This window comes from Eptesicus fuscus, chromosome 2 (assembly GCF_027574615.1).
Source record: "Eptesicus fuscus isolate TK198812 chromosome 2, DD_ASM_mEF_20220401, whole genome shotgun sequence".
Classification (NCBI taxonomy): domain Eukaryota; kingdom Metazoa; phylum Chordata; class Mammalia; order Chiroptera; family Vespertilionidae; genus Eptesicus; species Eptesicus fuscus.
The window spans coordinates 51,108,397-51,123,003 of record NC_072474.1 but is presented as its reverse complement, the minus strand read 5'-3'; the positions used below and the strand labels follow the sequence as shown (position 1 = coordinate 51,123,003).

The window sequence follows — 14,607 nt, the reverse complement described above, 5'->3', positions numbered from 1 at the left end:
CCTTAACCAAGAGTATTTTTCCATTGATGTTTAGGGAGAGTGGAAGAGAGAGGGAAAGAAAGGAAGAATATCCATGTGGGAGAAACATTGATTGGTTGCTTCCTGCACGAGATCTGACCAGGGCCTGGGCCAAGGAGAAGCCTGCAACCAAGATACTTGCCCTTGACCAGAATCAAACACGGGACCCTTTGGTCCACAGGCCAACAGTATCCACTGAGCCAAACCGGCTAGGGCTATAATAATTTTTTAAATCAAAAGACATATTAGGTGTCCCCAGCAAAAGTTAGATCAGCTAATCTCATTTTAAAGCAGAAAACCATATTAATATATATTAAAAGAATCAAGAATTCTTTGTCATTTTCATCATAAAAAACCCTAATCTAAGTAAAAATCAATAAAAAATAAGGAATCCAGAGTTGATAACATGCCAGAATATCTTGATTGTATCAATGTAACAAAATTAAGATAAATGGAAGTTAATCTTCAATTACCAAAATGAAGCATGGATATTAATCGAATTGGCTCTGATCACCTTTTAGTATCTGTGTTACAAACATATTTTGGACTGCATACCTTAAGATAGCAGATTAAATTATAAACAATGAACAATTCTATACTTATTACAATATCTGTACATGTCAGAGGAAATCAAATTTCATGTATCATGGCATCAGGGAATAGCTTCAGAAGTCCATATTTTTTGTAATGTGTTAGATATAGAAGCATGTAGTACTTCTGCTATCATTTCTTTGATGTATAGGCTACCTTAAGATGCAAGGTAACAAAATTATTAGTTTAACCAATGTGATAAACTCTTTTCATTTAGCAAACTGGTACTTTATCTACAATTGTATGGTTTTGACAGTCACTGTCTCTTTGACTTTCAACTAATAATGAAGATATTCCCCTCTCCCAAATTCTTTCAGGAGCTAGTGTTAGCTTTGGGTAATATGAATATTTTAATGATGTTAATTCTTCCTATCCATGAACATGGCATATATTTCAACTTATTTGTATCTTCCTTAATTTCTTTCTTCAATTTCCTATAGTTTTCCAAGTACAGGTCTTTTACCTTCTTGGTTAAACTTATTCTTAGGTACCTTATTTTTTTGTTGTTGCAATAGCAAATAAGATTGTTTTCTCAGTTTCCTTATTGGTGAATAAAAATGTCACTGATTTCTGAATGTTAATTTTGTATCCTGCTACTTTGCCAAATTCATTTATTAGATACTAAAGGCCCAGTGCATGAAAATTCGTGCACTCAGAGGGGTCCCTCAGCCCAGCCTGTGCCCTCTCAAAATCCTGGACCCCTGGGGGATGTCCACCTGCCAGCTTAGGCCCGCTCCAGGGAGCGGGCCTAAGCTAGCAATCAGACATCCCTCCAGGGAGCCCTCAGGGGATGTCCAACTGATGGTTTAGGCCTGCTTCCCGCAGTCGGACATCCTTAGCGCTGTGGAGGAGGCCAGAGAGGCTCCTGCCACTGCCACTGCACTTGCAGAGTCAGCTCGGCTTGTGTCTGAGCAGAGATCCCCCTGTGGGAGCACACTGACCACCAGGGGGCAGCTCCTGCATTGAGCGTCTGCTCCCTGTTGGTCAGTGCGCATCATAGCGACTGGTCCTTCCCGGTCATTACACCATTAGGGTCAATTTGCATATTACCCTTTTATTATATAGGATAGTAGTTTTATGGTGGAGTCTTCAGGGTTTTCTATGTACAACATCATGTCATCTGTGAAAAATGACAATTTTACTTCTTCCTTTCCAATTTGGATGCCTTTTATTTCTTCTTGTCTGATTACTATGACTAAAACTTCCAGTACTATGTTGAGTAAAAGTGGTGAAAGCAGAAATCCCTGTTGTTCCTGATCTTAAGGGATACGCTTTTAGTTTTTGCCCATCGATTATGATGTTGGCTGTATATTTTGCGATTTTAACTCCCCAAATAAATGTACCATTTTATATAGCTGCTTTCTTGATACTTAAAAGAAATTAAAATAATCCAGGAATCTGGCATGATGTGTATGTTTTACACAAATGATGTTCCAAACCATGGTTAAGTACTGTTCTCCTCTAACAACTCTAGCATACGGAGAATTTTGGGGTTTTCCCCAATAGAAGATAACTTTATTAGCTTAAGAAAATTGCCAAAATAGTCTTTGGTAAAATTAAGAGACACAAGACACAAAATTAATCTTCTTACACTTGGGAAAAAAAGTCTTTCACTGAATAGTAGTAAAAAGGGTTGCTGTTTTTTTTTTTGTCCTACACAATTAAAAGAGGCATGGTAACTGTGAATATATGTTGACAATAGTCTGTTTTAATATGGAAATCCTAGATTTTCACCCCATAGTTTTAAAAATACAATCTTACTTGTCTGTTCCATCAGTTATTTTGTCCAGGTCCCTAGGAGTTGTGTTATGAATGGAGGTATATTTTATTTTATCCTCAAAAGCATAAGGTAGCATATATCTATGTTGAACTTGGGACATCACATATGACTTTTGAACATCACAGCTGCCTGGTGATGAAATATCCTGAAAAAAATTACAATGAATGAGTATAAATGTATCTTATATAGAAAATATTCAAGACAAATACAGATGATGTATTATAGAATTGTACACATGAAACTTGTATGACTTGATTAACCAATGTCACCCCAATAAATTTAATTTTAAAAAATAAAAGAAAATACACCATAAATGTTCATACTAAGCAATGGATAAGTAAAAAAATAAAAAATTTTCTTTGATTAATTATTAAAAATATAATTTTAAAAGCATATCCATAAACCTGTGTCCTCCTAATAAAAGTGTAAATTCATTTGTCAAAAATTAAGGTAAAAATAAACAGAATTATGAAATTTAGATCCATCTTCTCAAAATAAAATTGACTTCATAATATAGATCAAATTCTCATATATAAACTTCAGAATGAAAATCAAATTCCATATAGCAATGAGAACAATGATAAGCAGCAAAACTATTTCTGCTTTACTCTTCTATGTGAGCACATTTTAATTATTCTACAAGTGAGACATCTTATTTCATTTTTAATAGATCCAATTAAGTTGAAAGGCTTCCCCTTTCATCATTTATGGCTCTTTATGTGCTCTACAGTTATATTAATATTTTATTCAACATAAACCACATGTTTATTAAGTAGAATAATAATTATAAACAAAATTAAGTATGAAATATCATAAATTTGTTGCACAATTAATTTCTGTAAACCATTAGCTAATTATCTCAATGATAACTTTTTAAAACTCATTTTACTCAAATTATTTTAAAATATAACATGTTATATGTAACATATATCTTCATCTGTATTATGTTTAAAGACCAAACTTTTTAACTTTTAATTCATTTCTGGAAGAAGGTGAGATAGCAATACATATATCTGACAAAACAGACTTTAAAACAAAGGCTATGATAAGAGACAAAGGACACTAAGGATAAAGGGAGCAATCCAACAAGAGGATATAACCTTGCAAACATTGATAGACCTAAATATGTAAAGCAAATCCTGATGGATATAAAGGTTGATGTGAGGATTAAGTGAGTTAAAACAAGTAAAATACTTATAGTGGTACCTGATTCTATAAAAGTTAGCTAACCTTACTATTCCACAAAAGCTAATTTAAATGAAAAAGAAAAAAAAAAGACTAAACTATCAGCATTTGGGCTAATAGGAAAATATTAAACTAATTTGGCTACTGAGAAAGCATATTTTTGAAGTCTATCTAGGAGCCATATTTTATAAAAGATACTTTCTTTTGTTTCTTACATCCCTATCATCCTCAAGCATATGCCAACAATATAATCATTCACTTCCAAAAAGTTACTAAATATAGTAAGAGTACTGATCATGACTGCAGAGGAGATTTTTACTGAAACCACACATTTCTGGTTTAAATCCTATGTCAAACACCAAATGCTACAATCAGTAAGTCACTTAAGAAATGCCAGCAGCTGTTTCTTCTTGTCTGCATCAACAATATATTTAGTAACGGTAGGCTGAGGATAAGCAATAGTAGCATTAGCTCCAAAGATGACTTTTGGATGTTTGGGGGCTGCTTTTGTGGTATGTGAAAGTGGAAAAGAATACAAAAGCACAAAGAAATCATGAGTCACAATATACTTAGACTAGTATTTAGGAAAGCTGGGCAAAGTACTTGATTGTCTCTATTATACATTTTAATTTTCTTAACAGAAGTTATTGTTCCTACTTCCCTTAACACCCAGGCTGGTATCACCAACCATTCCTTATTCCATTGCCTCTCCTAGATATGATTGACGGGTTTGGCTGCTGGCACACAGCCATTTTTTTAAAATAGCTTGAAGCAAATATAAGTGGAATTTTTCTAGGTAACATAATCTAACATGAAAAACTGAAGACTAAGGGGCCCCAAAAGAAGACTGCTCTTTATTATTGAGAATTTGCTGTCTGGCCGGGGTGGCTCAGTGGTTGAGCATTAACCCGTACAACAAGAGGTCGCTGGTTCGATTCCTGGTCAGGGTGCATGCCCAGGTTGTGGACTTGATCCCCAGTAGGGGGCATGCAGGCGGCAGCCAATCCATGTTTCTCTCTCATTGATGTTTATCTTTCTCTATCCCTATCTCTTCCCCTCTCTAAAATCAATGAAAACATTTTTTTAAAAAGAATTTGCTGAGTGCTAGAGCAAGCAAAAGGATAGAAGTCTGGGCTGGAGATGCAAAGTAAAATCTATAATCTAGTGCAGTGATGGGCAACCTTTTGAGCTTGGTGTGTCAAACTTCACCAAAAAACTGAGCATAACTCGGGTAGTGTGTCACTTTGAGGAAAAAACATTATTTCGCAAATGTTTCATCCTCGGCATGCGGCTGCCTCAGCGGCCGCGTGTCATCAGAAATGGCTACGCGTGTCAGTGCTGACACGCGTGTCATAGGTTCGCCATCACTGGTAGTGATACTTAAGAGCCAAGTCACACTAGAGCAAGTACTGGCAATAAATACAAGCCTCTTCTTCAAGATATTTGACAAGTTTTGAACCTGAAGAGGGTAGGAAGCTAAAGAATAAAGCTGAAAACTAGGAAAGGATAAAACTTGCAGGGAGGAAGAAAAAGAGAATCTCAGACCCTCAACAAAAGAAACTCCAAAGGGCAACATAAAAGAGGATACAGAGCCACAAAGGCAGAATAGACTCTGTCTTGCAGAACTTAGGAGACAACTCTCACCAGGACTAGCCCACAGCAATATACCACCGGTTGGATAGAATAGCTCTATGACAGAAATTCATACACTGCATGAGAGTTAAAATACTAGGCAGTTCAACCAGAACTATTTCTTTCAAGTTGTAAAATAAATGTTCTTCTATTTCTGTTTCTTGTAATATATTTCTAAATACATGATACATGTACATATATGCATATATGTTATATATTTAATATATATATATATATCCACATACATCCTATATAATAAGGAGGTAATATGCAAAATGACCGTCACACCCTTGCACAAGATGGCCACCACCATGTGGTCACAAGATGGCCGCCACAAGATGGCCGGCAGGGGAGGGCAGTTGCGGGCAATCAGGCCAGCCAGGGAGGGCAGTTGGGGGTGACCGGGCCGGCAGGGGAGGGCAGTTGGGTGTGATTGGGCCAGATGGGGAGGGCAGTTGGGGGTAATCAGGCCAGCAGGGGAGCAGTTAGTCGTTGATCAGGCTGGCAGGGAAGTGGTTAGGAGGTGATCAGGCTGGTAGGCAGAAGCGGTTAGGAACAATCAGGCAGGCAGGCAGGCGAGCAGTTGTGAGAGGGATGTCTGACTGCCAGATTGAAGAGGTTGCACGAATTTCATGCACTGGGCCTCTAGTGTATATATAATGTTGGGTAGCATAATATAGTAAAAACAGCATGATTTGGACTAAAAACAACTTTAATAATGTTTGAGGGTACTTGTCCTAGCTGTTATTTCATAGTTAAGTATATTCTAGTCTAAAATTTTAACATCCCAAATATACAATTATTAAAAAGCCATTTAGCATTTTTATAATAAAGCTTGTCCTATCAGTGAATTAACATTAGAAGACTTCAATGAAATTTTCAATCAAGCTTTGAATCAGTCTTTAATCAAATATATATGGTGAAAAAATTTAGAAGCCATACATGTAGTGAAATTTGCCTGAATATGAAAAAACTTTGATTAAATCAATTTACCAATATGCTTATCCAATTTGCTTAATTTAGGCTTTATAGAAAAGAAAAGCATTTCAGGTAATAATTGAATTATCTTTGCTTTGCAAATTGCAAATTATAATTACAAACATGTTACCCTTGCCATTCTTAAGCATTCTCAATCTTAATTGTTCTAAAAATATGCCTCTTTAATTACATGACTTAGGAAAGAATAAGTGTTATTTAAGAAAAAATAATAATTTACTATAGATATGACAATGTTAACTGTGATAGGCAAAAACAAAAATATTAATTTTATTTTCCATATTCTCCTGGCATAGTGAAAAAAGTCCTTTATCCTAAGGCTGTTTTATTAACAGAACTAGAATTTTCAGCTAATCATGATACCTTAATGCTCAAAAAAGGATAGCAAAAATGTGCTGATGGATGAAATCATGTAAGCAATAAAACCATTGATTTCAACTAGTTTCTCCAATATAACATTATAAAATTCAGGTTTGAATCACAAATTTCTAGTTTTTGCTGGGCATTCCACTTTATTATCCTCACATAGCTTTAAAATAAAACTCATTATTTTCCCTTCCCCAATTACCCAACTACCTATTCCTCTCACCTGCCTACAGTAATTCCATATTTAGCCACACCTAAAAATAGAAAGCTGGCTTTTACTTTTCTTCACCTTTCCCTGTCATATCTAAAAATCATTAGTTATCGATTGTACCCTCTCTCACCTTAACCCTGTCTTTCCTTTACTACCAAAAAAATCCTGGAATGGGCTCTAAAATACTATTTATCTCACACACACACACACACACACACACACACACACACACACGCACACACACACATCCTGGCATTGTTTCTAAAATACTATTTACCAAAAATATCCTGCATGAGCTCTAAAATACTACTTGACAACTGGACTAACTGCCTCTTTAATGTTCAGCTCATCCAGTCTTAAACCATTGGAATCTCAATAGCAAATAAGTTATTGTACTAAAACAACAGGAATCTGCTAGAAATGTTCATTAGCTCCCAAGTGCCTACGAAAAATAAATTCAGAAAAGTCTCCTTTCATGTAAAGCCATCTTAAATTTGAAGACAAATACACAATTGTAAAACCTAGTTCAAGTGAAATCTCTTCTATGAAGCATCCTTTTTTTTCTGAGTATAAAAATAAATTTATTTGTTTATAAGAGCTATGATTTGGACCATTAAAAATTTCTTCTGGGCCCAGCTGGCGTGGCTCACTGATTGAGCGTCAACCTATGACCACAAGGTCATGGTTCGATTCCCTGGCAGGGCATATGTCTGGGTTGTGAGCTCAATCCCCAGTGCGGGGCTTGCAGGAGGCAGCCAATTGATGATTCTCCCTCATCAATGATGTTTCTTTCTCTCTCCCTCTCCCGTCCCCTCTGAAATATACATACATACATACACACACACACACACACACACACACACACTACAGGCCTGGTTCATGAAATTCATGCATAGGGGGTGGGGGTGGGGGTGGTCCTTCAGCCCTGCTTGCACCCTCTCACAATTCGGGACTGCTGGCTCCTAACCGCTTGCCTGTTGGCCTGCTTGATTGTCCCTAACCACTCTGCCTGCCTGCCTGATTGCCCCTAACCACTCACCTGCCTGCCTGATTGCCTCTAACCACTCTACTTGCCTGATTACCCCAACTGCTCACCTGCCTGCCTGATCACCCTAACTGCCTCTGCGTGCCTGCCTCATCACCCCTAACTGCTCGCCTGCCTGCCTCATTGCCCCTAAATGCCTCTGCCTGCCTGCCTGATTGCCCCTCATATTACACTTTTATTATTATAGACTAGCATTCCCGTTGCAGGAAAAATCCTGCAATAGGGTTTCCTGCTGCACTCTACCCCGCCCTGCCTGCTCTCCTCCCTTGTCCCCTGCCCCAAGTTCTCCCCCGGCCCAGCCCGCCCGCTCTCCTTCCTTCTCCCCTGGCCCCGCCTCCGCTCCTCCCTTCTCCCCCGGCCCCGCCTCCGCTCCTCCCTTCTCCCCTGGCCCCGCCTCCGCTCCTCCCTTCTCCCCTGGCCCCGCCTCCACTCCTCCCTTCTCCCCAGGCCCTGCCTCCGCTCCTCCCTTCTCCTCCCCCTGGCTTGCTTGATTCTCCACAGCTTTGCTCCCTTCTGCAGCTCTTGGCTTCTTTCTACGCTGTCTTGATATGCAAATTAGCCGCCATCTTTGTTGGGGTAATTTGCATATTCATCCTGATTGGTTGGTGGGCGTTGTTTGGCTGGTGGGCGTGGCTTTGGTGTAGCGAAGGTGCGGTCAATTTGCATATTTGTCTATTATTAGATAGGATTATTATTATAGATAGTTGCCTTGCTCCAAGCTGTAAGAACCTGCTTGTCATAGAGACAGAAAAGTTTTATTTTTTACTCTTGATTATGGCAATTAACTAACACAGATGGCCACCAAAAAGGTGACTTACCAAAGGGTGTATAGCAAATGGTGTTGTTAAGTCCTCTTCCGTGAAAACATGCATGTTGTACATTGTATCTGCCTGGGTACATAAAGAGTGAAGTTTCTGTCTGTCTTTGCAATCATATGAGTGAATTGTGTGAGACCCCAGCCCAGTCTGGTTTGGTGCTCACAGAATAATAGAGCTCTTTTTTTTTTCTTTGCTCCATTGGTGGAGACATCCCAGAAGTTGCAGGATATCTTCCTTTTAATTTTTCCTCAATATTCTGACTTTACTTATGTCTCTCGCCTTTGCTTTCCCTCCATCCCCCACCCACAACAGTAAACTGCTCCAGGCTCACTTTGCTCGAGTGTCTAGGAGATTGTGCAACACGTCCACCACCAGAACCACAATTCCCAGCATTCCTGGTGCTCCCTGTGCTCTTGGCTTCCACTTCCGGTCCAGGGGCCGCAGAAACCGAAAGGACTGGGGACTCCAGCTGCAAACCCCTGGTGGGGCTGAAAGGACCAGGGACTCCAGCAGAGGGCAAGCAGCACAGATGGACCCGCCTGAGGGTGGGACTGGAGACTCCAGCGGCAGGCAAGCAGGGCTGAAAGGACCGGGAACTCCAGCGGGGCTGAGGGGACTGGGCGCCGCCATCTTGTGGCTATGGGCGCCGCCATCTTTGTGATGGTGTAAGGGTCAATTTGCATATTCCCTCTTTATTAGATTATATATATGTGTGTGTGTGTGTGTGTGTGTGTGTGTGTGCGTGCACACAAACACACACATACATATATACACTAAGTGGCCAGATTATTATGATCTCTGAACGCATAATAATCTGGCCAGTCAGTGTATATCCTATATAATAAAAGGCTAATATGCAAATTGTCCCCTCAACCAGGAGTTTGACCAGCAGGCAGGCTGGCCAACCACCCATGTCTCCTCCCCCTGGCCAGGCTGGCTGGACCCCACCCATCCCCACCCATGCACGAATTCATGCACCGGGCCTCTAATATATATATATATATACATATATATATATATATATATATATATATATATATATATATTATGCGTTCAGAGATCATAATAATCTGGCCACTCAGTGTGTGTGTGTGTGTGTGTGTGTGTGTGTGTGTGTGTGTGTCCCGGTGCACGGATTCATGCACATTGAAATGAAATTAGAAGAAATATTTTAATATCGCTATTCGCCCTTTCTCTATAATAGATGTGTCAACCAAATTCACAATCGACAATGACAAATCAGAACACACATGTGCAATTGCTGCCAGAGAGAGTTTTATATGTATCATGCATGCACGAGTCAACTTAGCCTTTTATATATATAGATAAACTTGCTTAATTAGACCTGCTTTCTGATTTAGCTAAACTTTTTCCAGCCCAGTGAAGCACCCAAACTTCTCTTTCAGGTAATTGTCAGCAACACAGCAGTAAATATCATCAAGAAGCAGATTATTATTGTAGATCATGCAGAGAGAACAAAGGGTAAAATATTTAACTGTAGCAGTGTTTGACTATATTCTGCACAGTGAGAAAACCTGAAGTCATTTACAAGGTCCACCATTTCTTACTTATTTTCAGTTGGGTCAAGTTTCTAAACTTTCTAAATTTCCGTTTTCCGGCTAATGAAAAGAAAATAGGATTCTACCTAGTCTCCTATCTTCCTACTCGAGGACTTCTGTAAGGATCAAATGAGATGAGGCACGTGAAAACACTTCACAGACATTTGGTTGACCTGTAAAATGTTTGCACCTGGCTATAAAGCAAGTCAGGTTCCTGCGCTGAAGAAACTCCAAGGAGGCTAGTCGCTAGGGAGAGGAAGCTGGGCATTGCTATGTGACGTCATTATCCAGCACCCACAGTGACCATTTCTGGGCTGGGCTGGGCTGTAGGCTGCATTTTGTGCCATGGGGTCTTAGCAGCATTGGCTGAGATTTGGTGGGGTGTTGCTCCAGGGTGGTGGTGGGGCCTGTGTCCCACTTGGGGGAAGCCAAGAATTGGTTTGTCAGTGCCAGGTCCACGGTGCCATTTATTTTTAAACTAGAGGCCCGGTACATGAAAATTCATGCACTGGAGGGGGGTCCCTAAGCCCAGGCTGCCCCTTCTCACAGTCCGGGAGCCCTCAGGGGCGGGAGGCGACCCGGCAATCAGGGGAAGGCGACGTCCCATCACACCTCTGCTGCTGCCAATGATGGCAGCGCAAGCCTTGACCGACCCTGATTACCTGAGCCTCAGGTGGCCCTGGGCGGTGGGGCAGCCACCATCTGAGGCTTGCCTGCACCTCGGGCTGGCCCTTGGCAGCTTGGCAGCCACCATCTGAGGCTTGTCTGCGCCTTGGGCGTTGGCTGGGCAGCCACCATCCGAGGCTTGCCTGTGCCTAGGGCTGGCCCTGGGCAGCTGGGGGGCTGAGGGGACTGGGGACTCTGGAGGCAGGCGCACGGAGTGGCCGGGCCCGCCTGCTGCCCTGGTGGGGCTGAGGGCACTGGGCGCCACCATCTTGTGGCTGTGGGAACCACCATCTTTGAGGGCAGGGCAGTTAATTAGCATATTCCCTCCTTATTGGCTATGGGCACCGCCATCTTTGAGGGCGGGGCAGTCCATTGCCATATTCCCTCCTTATTGGCTGTGGGCACCACCATCTTTGAGGGCAGGGCAGTCAATTAGCATAGTCCCTCCTTATTGGCTGTGGGCACCGCCATCTTTGCGATGGCATGAGGGTCAATTAGCATATTCCCTCTTTATTAGATAGGATGGCCAGTGCATGTCATGGCAGCTTCTGCATTGAGTGTCTGTCCCCTGGTGGACAGTGTGCATCATAGCTACTGGTCAGACGGTCAGATAGACACTTGGGCTTTTATATATATAGACTAGAGACCCGGTGCACAAATTCATGCACTGGTGGGGTCCCTCAGCCTAGCCTGCACCCTCTCGCAATCCAGGTCCCCACCGGTGCACAATTGGGGCCGGGGAAGGCTCCAGAGCATATCTGGCCCAACTCGCCCAGTCCCAATGGGGCTGATCAGGGCCAGCCAGTCGGGGAGGGACCACAGGAGGTTGGCCAGCTGAGAAGGGACTGCGGGAGGGCTCCAGGGGGTGTTCGACCCATCTCGGTCCAGTCCCGATCAGCTGGACCCCAGCAGCAAGCTAACCTACCGGTCGGAGCATCTGCCCCCTGGTGGTCAGTGCGCGTCATAGCTACCAGTCGATCGAATGGTCGACCGGTCACTTAGGCTTTTATATATATAGGTATTTAACACGTTAAGCGCCCAGCCTGTTTTGTCTTCCAGATGGAAAGTATAGTGTCAGTCACCAGTGACTGACTCGGCACTTAATGTGTTAAAAGTTCTTCTGGGAATACGATTTGGGAGAAAATGTAGTGATCGAATAAGACTCAGCAATCCATAGGCATGATAAAAGATGTGCACAAACTCTTTTTGGTGAACTTTGCTCTTACTTGAGGCCAAAGGAGTTTGCTTGGCAGTATCGTTGTGTCTGAGAGGTTAAAAGGCCCTGGCTCAACAGAATTTATTGAAAACCTTTCTTCTTTTTCTCCTTTTGTTTCCACTGGTGTTTCATCTAACATAGCATCCATCGCAACCTCAACTTGCTTTTGTAGCTTTTCCTTTTCTCTACCTTTTTGAGGGTTTTGGTGGTAAGTCCTGGTCATCAAGGGCCACATGCAATCCTCTCCATCCTCAGCAGAAGCAGCAGAATTCTTGTCCCAGTGAGAGTTTCTGAGCTGCTGCTCAACCTGGTCTCTCTTTTTCTTGGTCTTGGGTTGGGTATAATTCTCTACATTTTTATCTTTTTGCCTTCTTTTCTTTCCCCTTTTCCTTTCCATTTTGGGTCTCTGGAAGGTCAGGCCCTGAAACCATGACCTATGGTTTGTTCTTTAGCTCTGCCGCCTGCTTTGCAAAGGGCTCCTGGATGGGGAAGGCATCTGGAGTGGCAGGGCTGAAAGCACCCTCAGGAGTCTTCTTACTCTGTCTTTTCCCCAAAATGCAGCCAAGATCTGTTTTGCTCCGAGATGATAGATCCTTCCCTTTTGTGAAGTTCATTTAATGAACACAATTTCTGGAGATTTTGGACTTTTCTTCAAGACTGAAAGACTTATTTTCCTTGTTGTCTGAGGAGGAGACTGCTGTTTCCAGTCCATGGCAATTGTTCAATTTAGACAGAAGCTGATTACAATAATCCTAATGTGCAACGCAGTTGTCTTCATTATTGGTTGCAGTTCAAGTCCTAGGTGGTTATTTTTAACTTGAACTTTAATATGTTCTGTGACTCCTTGCACTTGAGTCTCTAAACCTTTTTCTTTAGATCATCTCATCTTCTCCAGCATCCTCTGGCCAAACTTGGAATCAACATTACTCCATGTGGTATTTCTTAGATCCACAGCACACCTCTGCTTCCGACCACGCTCAGCATGCATCGATGTATTGCAGAGCCTGTCACCATGCGGGCCTCCAGAATGAGCCTCCCAGCCTGGGCCACTTGCAGAGAAGTTGGAACCACCAGACTTACATGCCAGGTGGACTGAAGTGGCTCCAGGAAGCATTTTTTATCACCCTAGCTAGAAGAGACATCCTTCACTTTTTAATTCTTCTTTACTCATTGTTTACATAAACACATAAACATGTGACTAGCACATTAAGCAAACATACCATATTTATTTGAACATTTATTTCTTACTTTGTCAACACAAAAGCAGAAAGAGAAAAAAGTCATCTGGTCAGAAGGTAGACAAGGTTTTCTCAGATAAGACTCTATTTACCCAACATGTTTGCAGGTTAAATTTCCTTTTATTCTCTCAAATTAAAGAAAACTGATGGTAGCAACCCAGGAGTACAGGGGCTCCACATAACACTAGGATCTAGGCTCTTTCCTGCTTTCTGTTGTACCAGACTTAGATAATGACCCTATCCTTATGTTCTCAAGATATTGAATATTTCAGAAATGAAGGGCAAGGTCAAAAGGTAAAAATTGTGCTTAACAGCTAACACAGCCTTCTCTGAGGAACTTTCCTAGAAGTCCAATCCAATAACTTTTATTCTCTTTGCGTTAATTTAGACTCTGTCAAATAACCACCTTATTCCTATAAGAGAACCTGGAAAAAGCAGTTGTTTTACCTGGGAATGTTGTTTTTCTAAATAAAAGTGTGTTCTGCTAGTAAGGAAGAAAAGGAGAATACATATAGGGTAGGCAAGTAGTAATCTCAGTCACAGCTCTCTGCTTTTGAGGGCACTAGAACTATTGAAAAAACCTAACTCAGTTCTAGAAAAACCTAACTCAGTTCTAGAATACTACCCATGACTTTAAACAATCTCTATTAAAAGCTATTTTGACCTATGGCTTATTGGCTTCATTGTTTAATTCTTGCTCATACTTTGGGTCTCAAATCTTCCCTGAATTCATTTAGCTCTGTCAGGTCTCCTGCCATACGTTTTCAGAACACATTGCTCTTAACTTTGCAGCAGTTGTTACACTTGCAATTAAACAAGCCTCTAATTATTTAATTAATATCATCCATCCCCAGAGGAATGTAAATTCTTGAGGGTTCAGAAATTATCTGTTTTGTTCATTATTGTATATTCAGAGAAGGCAAGTGCCTTGCACGCAGGAAGTGATCAATGAATTCTTTTTCATCACTGAGTGGATCTATGAGTTAAAAAATGAGTAAATGAATCTATCAGTATCTGTCTACCTTAAAGATTTCTTGCTTTGTTTGGCCTTATCACTGAGTTTCTCCATAATATTAAGGCTGACACTATGTCTTGAAAATATTTTCAACCCCAATGGTGCTTAAATTTTTCTCACATATAAGCAGTTCTATATAAAATGTGTGTTGTGTAAAGACTTCCCTAAAAAATGTTCCTGTTTCTAATAAAGAGAATTATCATTTGTAATCTCAGCAATAATGCAGAAGTATGAATATATCCACACAAAGTGATCAAGGACTAATTTTCAC

The 14,607-nt window shown here is 41.1% G+C and overlaps 1 protein-coding gene and 1 pseudogene across 2 annotated transcripts in view; both read right to left on the bottom strand.

Moving 5' to 3' along the window:
• Nucleotides 1-2,297: 2,297 nt before the first annotated feature.
• The window catches only part of STPG2 (sperm tail PG-rich repeat containing 2), a 167,193-nt gene continuing 154,883 nt past the window's right edge, over nt 2,298-14,607 (bottom strand). The window contains exon 10 of one of the 2 annotated variants that reach the window (XM_054727280.1): nt 2,298-2,534. In XM_054727280.1, coding sequence (XP_054583255.1) covers nt 2,367-2,534 — 168 coding nt within the window. In that variant the 3' untranslated portion in view covers nt 2,298-2,366. The remainder of the gene's footprint in view (nt 2,535-14,607) is intronic. The other variant, XR_008558307.1, reaches the window with a different exon arrangement.
• Nucleotides 12,031-13,071, bottom strand: LOC114232259 (PIN2/TERF1-interacting telomerase inhibitor 1-like; annotated as a pseudogene).